The sequence below is a fragment of the Engystomops pustulosus genome, chromosome 3 (assembly GCF_040894005.1).
Source record: "Engystomops pustulosus chromosome 3, aEngPut4.maternal, whole genome shotgun sequence".
NCBI lineage: Eukaryota > Metazoa > Chordata > Amphibia > Anura > Leptodactylidae > Engystomops > Engystomops pustulosus.
In genome coordinates, this window is record NC_092413.1 from 49,107,355 (window position 1) to 49,122,086 (window position 14,732).

At 41.6% G+C, this 14,732-nt stretch overlaps 1 protein-coding gene across 1 annotated transcript in view; it reads right to left on the reverse strand.

Moving 5' to 3' along the window:
* Positions 1-13,478, reverse strand: part of RMDN2 (regulator of microtubule dynamics 2) — a 51,709-nt gene extending 38,231 nt beyond the window's left edge. The window contains exons 1-4 of the mRNA XM_072140740.1: positions 13,327-13,478; positions 8,636-9,325; positions 2,482-2,680; positions 938-1,040 (exon numbers count right to left, since the gene is read on the reverse strand). Of these exons, the coding sequence (XP_071996841.1) occupies positions 938-1,040; positions 2,482-2,680; positions 8,636-9,078 (745 nt within the window). The 5' untranslated portion in view covers positions 9,079-9,325; positions 13,327-13,478. The remainder of the gene's footprint in view (positions 1-937; positions 1,041-2,481; positions 2,681-8,635; positions 9,326-13,326) is intronic.
* Positions 13,479-14,732: the final 1,254 nt, after the last annotated feature.

Here is a 14,732-nt window from a genome sequence, read left to right on the forward strand (position 1 = left end):
TTAGCCATAATACAAATTGTAACAGTCTATTCAGTAGGACTATCAGCTGTGTATCCACCTCTGCACAACACAACTGATGGTCCCAACCCCATTTATAAGGCAAGAAATCACACTTATTAAACCTGACAGGGTACCTGTGATGTGAAAACCTTTTCTGGTGACTACCTCTTGAAGCTCATCAAGAGAATGCAAAGCAGTAATCAAAGCAAGAGGAGGCTACTTTGAAGAACCTAAAATATAAGACATATTCTCAGTTGTTTCACACCTTTTTGGTAAAGAGGACCTGTCACCTGTAGAAACAGCACTAGTGCTACAACAGATGCAGCAGTGTTACACTGCTAGCATTATGAGAAACCTCAGATAACACTAGCAGACACTGCCGCAATGTACAATGATGAGGGGGGGCAGGGCTTGGGGAGGTGACTGCCGCATGGTGCTAGGCAGTCACCTCCGGCCTATGGAGTGGGAGGGGCGGTCGGGGAGGAAGCAGCGCCTTGGACCGCCCACTCATGCCGTTTTCATACATCGCGGCTGTGTCTACAAGCGTTACTGGAGGTTACCGATAAAGCTAGCAGTGTAACACTGCTGCGTCTGTTGTAGCACTAGTAGCTGCTTAATTTAGTAACTAAACTAGTGCCATTTTTACAGGTGACAGGTCCTCTTTAAGTATATAATTTCACATTTGTTAATTCATAGTTTTGATGCCTTCAGTGTGAATCTACAATTTTTATAGCCATGAAAATACAGAAAACTCTTTGAATGAGAAGGTGTGTGCAAACTTATAGTAGAAAGGAAATATAGATGTACAGTACAGACCATAAGGTCTTTTATTGCATTTTAGGTTACTACAACGGTTATAGAATATTATTTTTACCATTATCCATTATACTTCTAGGTTATAGAATCTCTGATACGTTGTCCAGAGAGGTCCTCTTACCGTCAGCTGCGTAGCTCTTCTTTTCTTCTGCATCATTTGTGAGGTAAAACATGTCGCTGTACGCCCGTGCCAGCCTCCACAAGAATTCAACTTTATTTCCATACTAAAAGAAAAACAAATATCAAAATACAAGTTTCGTAAGAACTAATTCAGTCCAGTATTGCCCAAATGTCCAAGAAGCCAATTCCATTTTTAAAATATCTATTAAAACCTAATAAAACCTGTATGAATTTGACTCATGATCGTAACAACCCAGAGAATAAAAGCAGAGGTGTAATTTAAAAACGCATAGTGAAAGGTGTGTTTTTTGTTCAATTTCACAAAATTTTTCCCTACTTCCCAGTACACAACGAAAACAATTAAATATCATCTCTAAATAAAATGTACAATTTGTTATGCAAAAAAATAAGCACTCATACAACTTTGTACACTGAAAAAAAAAACAATTTATTGATTTTTAAAAGAGGGGAGCAACAAAATAAAAAAAAAGGTCTCCATGGGGAAGAGATAAAGCACCTGAGTGTCCATCATTTTTCCAAGATATATTTTTTCCCCACCTGTGCAATAAACACATTAACACCTTCACGGCTGCAATACAGATATATATGTCATATTTGCTCATGCCTTATACTGATAGCAAACTACCAGGTCCTTTTTCGTGTTTGCATTTCCATTTTTAAGCCCACACCTTTTTTATTTTTCCTTGTAAAGAACTTTGATGAAATAGCACTTCATAGTGACCATATTGAATATTCCATGCTGTGTACTGAGAAGCTGGGAAAAAAGTCCAAATGCAGTGAAATTGGTGACAAAAAATGTATTATTTATTATTATTATTTATTTCTCAAACACCCTAGAGTACTTTAACCCTAGGTCATTGTAACAAATGATCAGGAAACATACAGCCTTGGTCTTATAAAGACCCGAGCCTGTCATGGAGACAGATCATCGCTTCTGGGGAATGAAGATACAAGCAAAGATGGAGGCACCCACGCACCTTGTATGGAGAGGTCTCAGCCCGTGATCCATCTTCACACATCCGCGGCCGACGTGTGACGTACTAATACATCACACATTGGGAAGGGGTTGATATAATATCAGGATTGTGTTTTTCGATGAAACGGAACCAGATATATCCTTTATTAAAGTTACAGTAAAAAATTTGATTTTTAAATACAGATCTTTTCCCAGCTCTAACTTGTGTATACAGTGTATATCTCCAGTTCTGATTCTCCTACAAACAACAAACCTGATATTCTCATGGGTTTCCCAACTTTAATAGGACACCAGTATTGTGTCTCTACGTGCCACAGTTCAGGAGATATGATCATTTGGAATGAGCCCCCCACCAGCCCGTCAGCTAAAAGCCCAGGCGAATTATGGTTAATTCGGAAATATGATCATATGGACAAAGGTATCTGCAAAAATTGACCAGGAAATTCAGGCACTAATAACCCTCAGTCAAGAAGGGTTAATAAAGCAAGCAAAGTTTCACAAAAAGCATCTGTGCATGAAGCCTTGTTGAGGATAGGTTGTGGCCATACCTTTTCCTGCTTGTTAAGTAACATCCTGAATCCGTCCTGCTTGTCTGACTCTGAACCATTGTGGTTGGTATCTGCTTGTCGTAGAAGAGACTGAAGTTCAGCTTCCTCCTCGGGAAGTTTAGTCTTCTCTGCGGTGACTATCCCCAACCCAGGCTCATCCTCAGATTCTACTTCTGTGTCAGTCTGAGCAGTGATGTATCTGCAAGAAAATAACAAAGTCTTTAAAAGTATAACTATACCTGAATAAATATAATATGTATACAGTACATAATAAGGTATACACAGGATAGGAAATAGATATACTGTACAGCTCCGTACTCCATAAAATAGGACATGTCCTTTTTTTCGACTGAGTACGGCACCGTGCGCCATATATTCCTATGGAGAGCGGCCGGAGTGAGCGGCGCTCTCCCCGGCACTGCTGTTTGCCCGTTGTGCTGCTGTACGGCGGGCAATGGCAGTGTGCATGTAGCCCAACTGTTCTAGTTGCCCATAGCAACCAGTCAGAGCTCAGCTTTCATTTTCCCCACAGTGGTTATAAAATAAAAACTGAGCACCGATTGGTTTCCATGGGCAACTAAGACAGTTTTACCTCAGACACTTCTGATAAATCTCCCCCAGCGAGTTTATGACTTTATTACATAGAAATATATATAGCTTCTCCAGTGCTGTACTATTGCTGCGCTACGTGTAATCTCAAGCTGCCAGCAGATATCATTACATAGAAAAAACCAATCTCCTAGACTAAACATCCTTCACCTCATCCATCCTCATGTCACGGATGCCAAGAAACCACATGCCGCAGTCTTATCAATAACCTCTGGCAGTGCACATCTCGCTTTAGGCTCCGCAGTGTGTGTTTTGTGGAGGATTTCTAATCATTAAGGGGGATTTATTAACTGTGTCGTAGGATACAACTTATTTGGCCCAAAAAACCTAAAATTTTTATTTTTTTTGCGCATGGCGATAATAAATGAGACTGAAGGTCTGGATTGTCTGCGTTTTCATCAGAATTGATCCGGCAAACCATATTACACCCTCAATGCAAGTATTTTCTTTGTCTAAGTTAGTGATTAGTTAAGGCATAACAAAAATGAGGTAACAAATCCATTTGGGTGGATTCTTCTTCTTTTTTTATTTTAAATTACCGTACAAGTACTAGGGGGCACGGACACAATGTAATCTCGCCAAATCAAAAGGATTGTTTCCAAAATAACACCACAAAAAAGAGGTAGCAAAAACCAAAATGTAGAATGCATAAAATAACACTTTATTAGATCAATTAAAAGAAATCCATTTAAAAAGACGACATAGACAGAAAAAGTCCACCAATGGTCAAAATAGCTAAATATACATAACAAATGAATCACAGTAAGCCAGTATAGATATATAAGGAATAGTCCTCAGAACACCTCAAGATATGTGCTTACAAACAAGTATTACCCAGAGGAATAACAGAGGACAAGGGACACATACACAGGTATATACAGACCACAAAGGTGATCACCACCCTAAGGGTGAAGACACACATGGCGTTTTTGGGCCGTTTTTACTAAGTGCGTTTTCAGATCGTTAAAAACGCATGCATTAAAAAACGCATCAGTTTTTGTCCGTTTTTCATTGCGCAATTTCGGAAATACGGATAAAAACGCATGCGTTTTTAAAAAACGGATGCGTTTTTTTAACGAATGCGTTTTTAACGATCTGAAAACGCACTTAGTAATAACGGCCCAAAAACGCCATGTGTGTCTTCACCCTAAATGTGTTTCGCCTTGCTTCATTAGGGGTATCCTTGACTAGTTTCTGAGGACCATTCCTTCCATACATCTATACTGGCTTACTGTGATGTAATTGTTATGTATATTTAGCTATTTTGACCATTGGTGGACTTTTTCTGTCTATGTCGTCTTTTTAAATGGATTTCTTTTAATTGATCTAATAAAGTGTTATTTTATGCATTCTACATTTTGGTTTTTGTTTCCTCTTTTTTGTGGTGTTATTTTGGAAACAATCCTTTTGATTTGGCGAGATTACATTGTGTCTGTGCCCCCTAGTACTTGTAATTTAAAATAAAAAAAGAAGAAGAATCCACCCAGATGTGTAGTGGACCAATGATGCGAGATGATGCAGGGCTGATACACATCAATACTTGAAGATCCATAATTTTCCAGTTCTGCAGTAAGTCTGGGTTGAAAGAGGGTATATAGCTTTAAGGTGCTCAGAGTTTTTGTGCACTGTGAATTTTATGGACAAACTCATAAGGATCACCAATTATTCTGAATCCCACTCCTGCCACACACACAAGGAGAGAACCAAGCACCACTTTTGCCGCATTGTATAGTTGCCTGTGGCAGACATGTAGGCATACAAAACTAGGGTGCCCTTTCATTAAAGGATTACAAAAAGCTTCACCTGTGGATAAATTATAAACCTTACTGGGTACGGTCACACCTTGCTGTTAAAACTGCATCGCAATCAGCTTTGAGGTGGCTTTAGGTGCAGTTTTGTCAATTGAACAGGTGAAAGACATGAACTGAACGGGTGAATGACATCTGTGGAGCAGGTTTCCCCTTCAAAATCAAATTCTCTCGTTCAGTTCATGTCTTTCACCTGTTCAATTGACAAAAAGTCACCTAAAACCACCTCAAAGCTGATTGTGATGCAGTTTTAACTGCAACGTGTGAATGCACCCTGAATGAGATTTGAGGAGCAGGTTTCCCCTTAAAAATCAAATTCACTCGTTCAGTTCATGTCTTTCACCTGTTCAATTGACAAAACTGCACCTAAAACCACCTCAAAGCTGATTGCGATGCAGTTTTAACCGCACCCACTACCTTTTGAAAAAGCTCAACATCTAAAAAGATACCCATCAGCCACCAGAACCTAAAAAAACCCTTGACCCTTTGTGAAGGCTTAACCCACAAATAGTTTTTTTGCCTTATACGCCATTTGGCTCAACTAAATAAATGGTACAAGATAAGACGGACGACTTCAATGATGAAAACCACACCAACGCACACGAATCCTGCGAGTCACTGGATGAGAGGAAAGTACCGACTTAGGTCAAGCAACAGATACTCCTTGGAAATCTAAAATCTTGTCTGGACTTCATTGAAGTACAGGCGGTCCCCTACTTAAGAACACTTGAATTACATACGACCATTAGTTACAAACGGACCTCTGGATATTGGTAATTTATTGTACTTTAGTCCTAGGCTACAATGATCAGATGTAACATTATCACAGGTGTCTGTAATGAAGCTTTAGTGTTACTATTGATTCTTATGACAACCCAACATTTTTAAAATCCAATTGTCACAGAGACCAAAAAAGTTCTGGCTGGGATTACAATGTTAAAATATACAGTTCCGACTTACATACAAACTCAACTTAAGAACAAACCTACAGACCCTATCTTGTATGTAACCCGGGGACTGCCTGTATACACTACTGTAAAAGCACTTGAGCAACTTAACTGAGCCGTGTATCGCCATCTGTCTGACGACAATTCAGTGCTCACTGTTGTTGGGAATAGTCTCATTTGGTTGTATTAATGCTGTATTGTTAAAACAATAAAAAAACTGTTAATAATATAAAATATAGATAGGAGTTGTTGGCAGACACATATCTGGGGAGATTTATCACAAGTGTCTGAGGTCAAACCGTTCTAGTTGCCCATGGAAACCAATCAGAGCTCAGCTTTATTTATATAAACAGCTGTGGGAAAATGAAAGCTGAGCTCTGATTGGTTACCATGGGAAACTAGAACAGTTCTGCTCTCAAACAATTCTGATAAATATTCACAGAGTGAATGGGATTTGATGAAATCTTCTTCAAAAAGTCTCTCTCTAAACACCTCTGAGATCCATGCCTATGAGAGGACAGGGGTCTGCCATTCCCTGCCTAATGACATGGTCCACCTGGTCAGGTTGTGTTTGAAGAAGAGAAACATGAACAGAGAGGAGGCCAAATTATTTTCTCTGTTCTCTTCTTGATCGTTTCAATGGCTCTTACAGAACTGCATGGAGAAAGCTATGTATATGCAAGACATTTATATCCTACACCCTGGATATATTCTGTAATGTCTAGGGGAGATACATCCGTCTGACATCACATGACCAGGGAGAGGTTTCTAACCATAGGATGTAAACAATAAGACTTTCTATAGAATGACAGCAAGCAGAGATCTAGAAAACAGTAAAGGATTGATACAGAAAGTATATTGGAAACTTGTAGAACTTTTCATTATACCATAACATTTATTTGCAGAAATTGGACAACCCCTTTAAGAAACTACTTTCTAAAGTGAATAAACAAACAGTTTGTCATATTCTTCACACATTTATAGTCAGATAATTGCTTTAAGGTGCTTTAAGATGGTCCCTGGGTTTTTGGTAGTCAGATTGATCTGAATTGACAACAACTTAAAGTGGGTTATATCCCAAGCCTTCAGCCCTGTGCATAATATTGCTGGCAGGTAGAATAAGCGCTTTATACCTCAGCTAAGGAGTAAGCAGATTACACATGGAATCTTTAGGGGGAGATTTACTCGAAGTGTCCGAGAGAAGAACGCTTCTAGTTGTCCATGGCAACCAATCAGAGCTCAGCTTTCATTTTCCTACAACCATTCTTAAAATAATGCTGAGTTCTCATTGGTTGCTATGGGCAACTAGAATAGTTCTATTGAGGGCACGTTCACACAGGAACACTGAGGACCTCTCAAGGCGATTTAGGACACTAAACCCCCTACAGGTCTTTGTGGACCAGAGGTTTAGTGTTCCAAATGGCCCTTTGCCAAGTCCCTACATTCCTGCCATCAAAAAACCCTTTATACCTACCTAGAGATGGGTCCTTTGCGTCTCATTGGACCAATCTCTTGTGTCCCACACCTCCGCAGTCACGTAGTGAAGCCGGCGTATTACAACCGGGTTTTACGGCGCAGATGCACAATAGAGCCAGGCTGTACCACATAAAAATTCATGTTTACATGTCTGTAAACTTACACAATCAGGTACTAAAGCTGTATGCAAATGGCCTGAGATGGGTCCAATGAATCATACTCAGCTGTCCAGCTTATTCATGAGTGGGAGGCACAGCCACACCCCCAGTGCTTGATTGACAGCCTGTATAATGATGTGACACTGCTGCTGCCCCTCTATACTTCCTGATGCTGGTGGCGCCTGCAACCTGTGTGTGTAATCAACAGCTCTAGGCAGCCATGTGTATAGCAGAACATGTCAGGTACTTGTGTAGCTGATGTCTGTGTCTCTCATGGGCAACAGATAAAGCACAAGCACTAGTAATGCTTTACTATACATTACACACAGACATAAGCAGGGGGAGGAAAGGGAAGGGGGAACAGGGGTGACATCACTGCCTCTGTCCATGTGACCAGCCTCATTTACATAATAAAGAAAAGATGATTTTATAATGATTAATGTATGAAATAACTAGATAAAGGCCCAGGATAGAATCCTTGTGAGCTGCTCCAACAGGTAGAGGTGACAGGACTAGTGACACAGACCTGATGACAGGTGTTCTTTAAGGTGATTTAACTGGATTAGATAAAGGCAGTATGTAGTATGTAACAACCCCAGCACTGCTATAATCCATGTATAAAGACTGTATGAATTATGTAGTAACCACAGCACTGCCATATTCTATGCCTGTAGATATTATATGATCATACTGTAGCTGGCTAATGGAAATATTTTGTCTAAAAAGATTTTATAGATTAGGATGACCTTTATTTGTGGCAGATGTTAGATATGGACATAAATTGGCAGCATTTCCAAACATAAACCTCCACTAAATGCCACTATTTATGGGCACGCAATGGCATATGGCAGTAGGATCCCAATGTAAACCACGTGATATTTGTTATTTGCCGCTATATGCTTCTATATTGCTTGTCTTTTTATCCCTTTTTCTTCATTTATCCCCAATATTATTGTTCTGTCATTGTTTGTACTGTACTCTCTGTATTCTCTCTGTTGCTGTAATGCTGTGAATTTCCCCACTGTGGGACTAATGAAGAATTATCTAAGAGTATAACTCTTAGTTTCTGCCCAGCATTGCTATAACCTCTAGTGCTGTATAAGCACAGATTCTTGATACTGGATGTTATTATAAAATTAGAGGATCCCACACTTACCCTCCTTCACTTTCAGCTTCCTCAGAACTAGGGTATTCACCTGATGCCTTTGTGGTCTCACTTTTCTTTCTTTTAAGACTTCTGTGCTGTGGACTGACCTTCCTTCCATCATTCTTGCCTCTTAATTCGTCTTTAATTTGTTCTTCTAATTTAGGTATGGTTTCTTTGAGAAATTTCACCTCCTCCCTCAGTTCCTCAACACTCTTCAGCAGGCTCCCCAGTTTCTCCAGGATTTGCAGTTGACGGCCCTGAAGAACCATGACAGCACCTTGGTTGTTCTGGACCTGGTTATCCCTAGTAGATGACCATTTCTCTGGCAAACCAAGAAAGTATCCATGTTTTCCATATCTTCTCCAGCACAAGAAGGCAATGCTAACTCCTGCAGCTCCTGTAAAGACTCCCAAAAGTAGGCTCCTGTTCTCCGACTGAACGATGTTACTCATGTTTATACAGCAAGTGCTGATCCGGCACTGAGGATAATTTTTGTGATGACTTATCAGCCAGCAGAACGCAAGCAATGACAAAGTTCAATAAGTAGAAGGCTACATTCTTCCTTTGGTAGATTTATTACACAGATTTCGAGGAAGTGAAGGCTGCCATCAAGAATGCAATGGTCGCAGCATGGCCATGAGTCTCAGTTCACTTTTCAATAGTCCAAAGTCATTTGGAGTGTCATGGATTTCTGGACACCTGACAAACAGAAAAGTTGTTGAATAACCAGGGAAAGAATATCAAGCAGACACAGAAGCCAATGCGAGCTCAATGTAAAATGTAATACCAGTGGGGGAGATTTACTAAGCAAAGGATACAAGTTCTTTCAAAATGTGCCGGTATCTAATATATCCACACCCCTTGCCCTGCATTTGCCCACTGGCACTGCCTACAGAGAACCGGTGATATCACTGCCTCTGCAAGCTCTGTAGGCGGTGCCCGGGGGGACTACACAGGGCCGTGGGCAAAGCCAACAGAGACTTTGCAGAGCACTTCAGGCTAATTTGAATATTTAGAGGAAAACCACCACTACGAATAACAAAAACTACAGATACTCACCTGCGCTCCTCTTCATCCTGATACCGGCGGGGGTCTTCTAAAATGATGACACACTGGGATCACATGAAAAAAAGACTTAAGGTATAATTAGCAGGAAAAGATGTTGAGCTGTTTATTCACACCTCTCGCGTGACATCACCTCCATCTCGCAGCATGATAATAATTAGTAGCCCAGAGCATAGGACATCTCGGCCCTGCGCTCCGGGCTGCTAATGATAAGTCTTTTTTACAGGCGATCCCAGCGCATCAACTTTAAAGAAGACCACTGCCAGGAGTGTGATGAAGAGGAGCCTAGGTGAGCATCTGTAATTTGTTTTTTGTCACATGAATGTCCTTATATCGCAGTCCCAAAGGACACTCTCACCAGGTCCTTTGTAGGCTGGAAATTGAAGAGTTCCTCAGTAATTCCTCCTGTTACTCTGTACCTTTCCCATTCTCCACTGCAGACCTCGTCCCACTCACGTTCCTGAAGTCCAACAGAAATCCAGGGTTTCGACCTAGGCTTTCACCCTCCCGGCTTCTTTCGAGGCCCTGTATGTTGATACGCTCAATTTTAACCTTGTTTTGGGAGTATATGAAAATAAAAAAACCTTTACTCTTTACCCCGGTAATCCGCACTGTACACAAACTTCCAGTATAGGATTTCTGTTGGACTTCGGGCACGTGAGTGAGAAGAGGTCTGCAGTTGAGCCCAGTATGGAAAAGGTACAGAGTAACAGGAGGAATTACTGAGGAACTCTTCAATTTCCAACCTACAAAGGACCTGGTGAGAGTGTCCTTTGGGACTGCGATATAAGGACATTTTAAAGAGTAGAGCACTAAAACTTTTTGATTAAGTTCGGGAGTATGCCGTGTTAGTAGCTTCTCTGATTTTAACCCCTTTGTTCCGGATATCATACTGTGTGAAGACGCCCATACTATTGAATGGAGCAGCAAGACACATGCTAAACCAATAATAGTATCATAGTATATAAGGCTGGAAAAAGTCATCCAGGCCTCTCTTGAACATGTACATAGAGTTCGCCATAACAACCTCCTGCGGCAGAGAGTTCCACAGTCTCACTGCTCTTACAGTAAAGAACCTTTGTCTACGATGATGGTAGAATCACCTCTCCTCTAGGTGTAGAGGATGCCCCCTTGTCCTGATCTCAGGCCTGGGTATAAAAGATCTTTGGAGAGATCCTTGTACTGTCCTTTCAAGTATTTGTACATTGTAATGAGGTCTCCCCTCAGTCGTCTTTTTCTAAACTGAATAATCCCAAATTTTGTAATCTGTCATTGTATTCTAGTCGCCCCATTCCCCTAATAATCCTGGTTGCTCTCCTCTGCACCCATTCCAGTTCTACTATGTCCTTTTTATACACTGGTGCCCAAAACTGTACACAATGGGGCACATTTACTTACCCGGTCCTGTGCGATCCCTGCTGTGCGTTGTCCGACGAGGATGAACTTTGCCACAAATCACAAAGATCGTGCGCCCGATTTCCTGTATCTGTCGCTTCCCCGCTCAGGTCCGCCGGAGTTCACCTTCTTCTTCCCGGTGTATGTAAGTGCATGTCTAGCGACACGATTTTAAAGTTAAATCCTGCGCTCAGTCTGAATCCATCGGATCGTCCGACCGCCCTCCCCATTTCTGCCGCATGAAAGTCAGTGCCAAAATCCGATTGCATGCGACACAACTCCCTTCTAAATAGCTGTCACAGCGGCGCAAATCCCGAAAATTTCTAAAAGCTGACTAAAATTGCTACCGATGCGCCACAATCCGATCGCGTGCGCCAAAAACCCATGGCAAATCGCGGAAAACTGTAAAATTCGGAAAACCCGACGGAAATGCGCAATTCGGACCCTTAGTAAATGTGCCCCAATGAGTAAGAACAGGACCCCTTTTTTCTGGATTGGTGGGGGGTGATTTGTATGGCCACTTTTTATGACCAGTATGGGTCCCAGCATTTAGATAACTATTATTAAATGTCCTCCATCCTGTGACATTTCTAGGGTATGTTCACATTGATAGATCCTGATCTTAAAAAAGAAATATCTGCAATTCTCTTCCACTTAGTTTTTTTAGGCATAGAATAGGGAGAAAGGACAACTCTGCCTAGGAGGACAGTAGATTGCTGACACTGCAGATCAGTTTTGTTCCTGGTCAGAGGTTTTGTACATAAAAAGATCCCCTTCACAGTGCAATGAACCTGCTGCATTCTGAAAAATTCCAAGTACTGCAACTCTATAGCACTCCGTGTCTAGTCATACCCACCTGTACTCACCAGACCCACCATATTGATTTTATACACATTTACTTTACAACTTGACACTAGGGAAGTGACACCATTATGCTGCTGTATTTATATGTAAGAGATCACCAAGTCACATTCCATTTACTTAACCACTTCTTTACTGGTTATATTATTGAAAGGGTTATCCCAGGAAACAAGTACACTAACTATCCCAGGACACTAACCACAGGATAGGGCCTGACTTGCTGATTGGTGGGGGTCTTAGTGATGAGACCCGCACAGATCATGAGAACGGGTTCCGCGGTACCTCTGTTGGACTCCTTGGAGCTCCCTGAGATGAGCGGAGCATATGGCTGCGCATGTCCGTTCTGCTCCATTCATCTCTATGGAGCTGAATGAGATTGACAACCGCAGATCATGACAGGATGAAAAGAGGCTGAACAGGCACACACAGGCTGCAGCTGCCCCCCCCTAACTCACTACCCACTCCTAGCAGGGAGCCAGGTAATGTAAAATAAACTATTATTAACTACTGAAATGATTCAGAATGCTGACAAAAGCATTTTTTTTTAATCAGTCTAGTATAGGCTATTTGGAACCAACAGCTGACAATGGCATTACTGGTGACAGGTACACTTTAAATTGTTATTTACAAAACTCTTTGGCTGAATCTCTGCAATTCCCATTGTTTGTAGCCAGTGGAAACCTGGAGCTGTGAGCACTGCACAGAAAACCACTGCATCAAGTTTGCAGGACATAAAGGTAAGATAATTTATCAAGGTTGCGATGCTAGATTTCTGTCTTACTAGTCATTTATAGGCTAGGTTTCAGTTGCAGGTCACAGTGCAAATGTGCAATACCAGGAGTACAATTAATTCAGGCACCTCTTAGTAAATGGATGCACCCAGCTATGATATCTCCCCCCTAGAGTATTTAGGTGCCCAAAACACAGCGAGACACATTAATGGTGACAGTTTATTCAATATTTTAAAATGGGGCATGACCTACCAAAAATATGCAGTTTTAATGTAATCCAGTGAAGAAACTAAGATGATAGTCACATGCCGGACAGCAATGATGCACTGCAGCCCCCACTGAATATAATGGGGGTCTGTTGACTTTGTACAGTGTTTCTCCAGCATGCTGCACATCTCTGTCTATAAACTTTGACAGAATAGCTAAGGCAGATGTGATCCCTAATCTGGTTTTACTGTACACTGAGAGATAGATGATAGAATGGAGTCATCATGAGATCCAGGAAAGTCCAAAGATAGGAAATCCTATACAGCTATCGCCCCCATGACATTGCCTCCTCTCCAGTCATGGCTGTGCCTGCAGCATATGACAGGGTAACACAGGCTACACAGTGCATAGTCCATGCACACCGCAGCCCCCTGTACTCACCACTGACTGACCGTCCCCTGCAGCTCGTATTTGACACTTGCGTGTGTATCAGCGGCTCGGTCTCGGTTGCTACACAGGAATGTAGGAATATTAGTTCCGGAAGAGTAAAGGTTCCGCCCCCTGCTTACACAATATGGGCGGGATATGAAGAAGGAAGAGCCGAGGCAAAACGTGTGAAGATGTCAGGGATGCAGCAGCGTGTAGTATCCTACTGCTGTAACCGGTGTATGAGACTGTATTATCCATACAGCTATACCGACACTAAGGGCATTATAAGTGCACACTACAGACCTATATACAAATAATACTGCTATAATGTGCTGCCTCGTTACTATGTAAATTCTCTACAACACAGGTATTACTTCATGCCCTCTCTGCAGGTGATGTGAACCCTTGAAGTCCTCACCACAGCTAGGTTATTCCATTACATACGTCAGGGGTCATGTATTATTACGTTTTTGAAGACGAAAAAATGCACAAGCCATTGCTTTGAAACAATTGGAGGAAACAACTTTCAAACCAATCATTTGCATCTTTTTCCACTCCGAAAAAGGAATGAAAGTGTGGGAGACCAGTAGAGGCCTATGGCACCCAGCCACGGTACAGTGAGCACACGTGTGTCACCATACCGTACCGTTCATGGGAGAAAGATAGAGTTTTGTCCATCATGAGGTGTAAGCCCATTGATGTTTCCGCCATGTTACATCATGAGGTCTAAGCCTGTCGATGTATCCGCCTTGGTGGTGGTGGTGGGGGATTGGCTTTAACATACGCTGGCGCACCAGTGTCAGTGGCTCTGCTGTGCCTTAGTTACTAATAGTCAACAGCAAACAGTGGAGTCAATCACACAACTGAATATACAATACAACTATAAACCTTGCACTATAGTTCAAACAGATTTTTCATTAAAATCCAGCAGTCTAAAACTATTTCAGCATCCAACTAGACTAGTTGAAAAACATCTTGTTTACTCCTTCTCTTGTTACTTTCCCATTTGTTTATGTAGATCAGATCTTAGAACATATCAGCTTCTCTGGATTTCTTTTACTAGCACCTTAATATTTAAGTAGTTCCTTCTACTTTACTTCTCACTGTTTCAGTATGCTCTTATACACCCTTGCTTTATTGTCTCCAGCCTGTCTGGCACCCTCTCAGTAAAGTCTTAATATGTAAGAAATTCATTCCTTCTTGTTAAGTGACATTCAGGGGCTTATTTACTAAGGTCCCGCGGCCACATTTACGTTTTCGGGGATTGTGTCGCAACCGGCTTTCACACAACACAAATTGGGGGGCGGGCTGTTTGACAATCCAACGGATTCGGACAACGCGCAGGATTTAACATTTAAAATTGTGTCGCAACCAAGCACTTACATGCACCGGGAAGAAGAAGGTGAACTCTGGCGGAC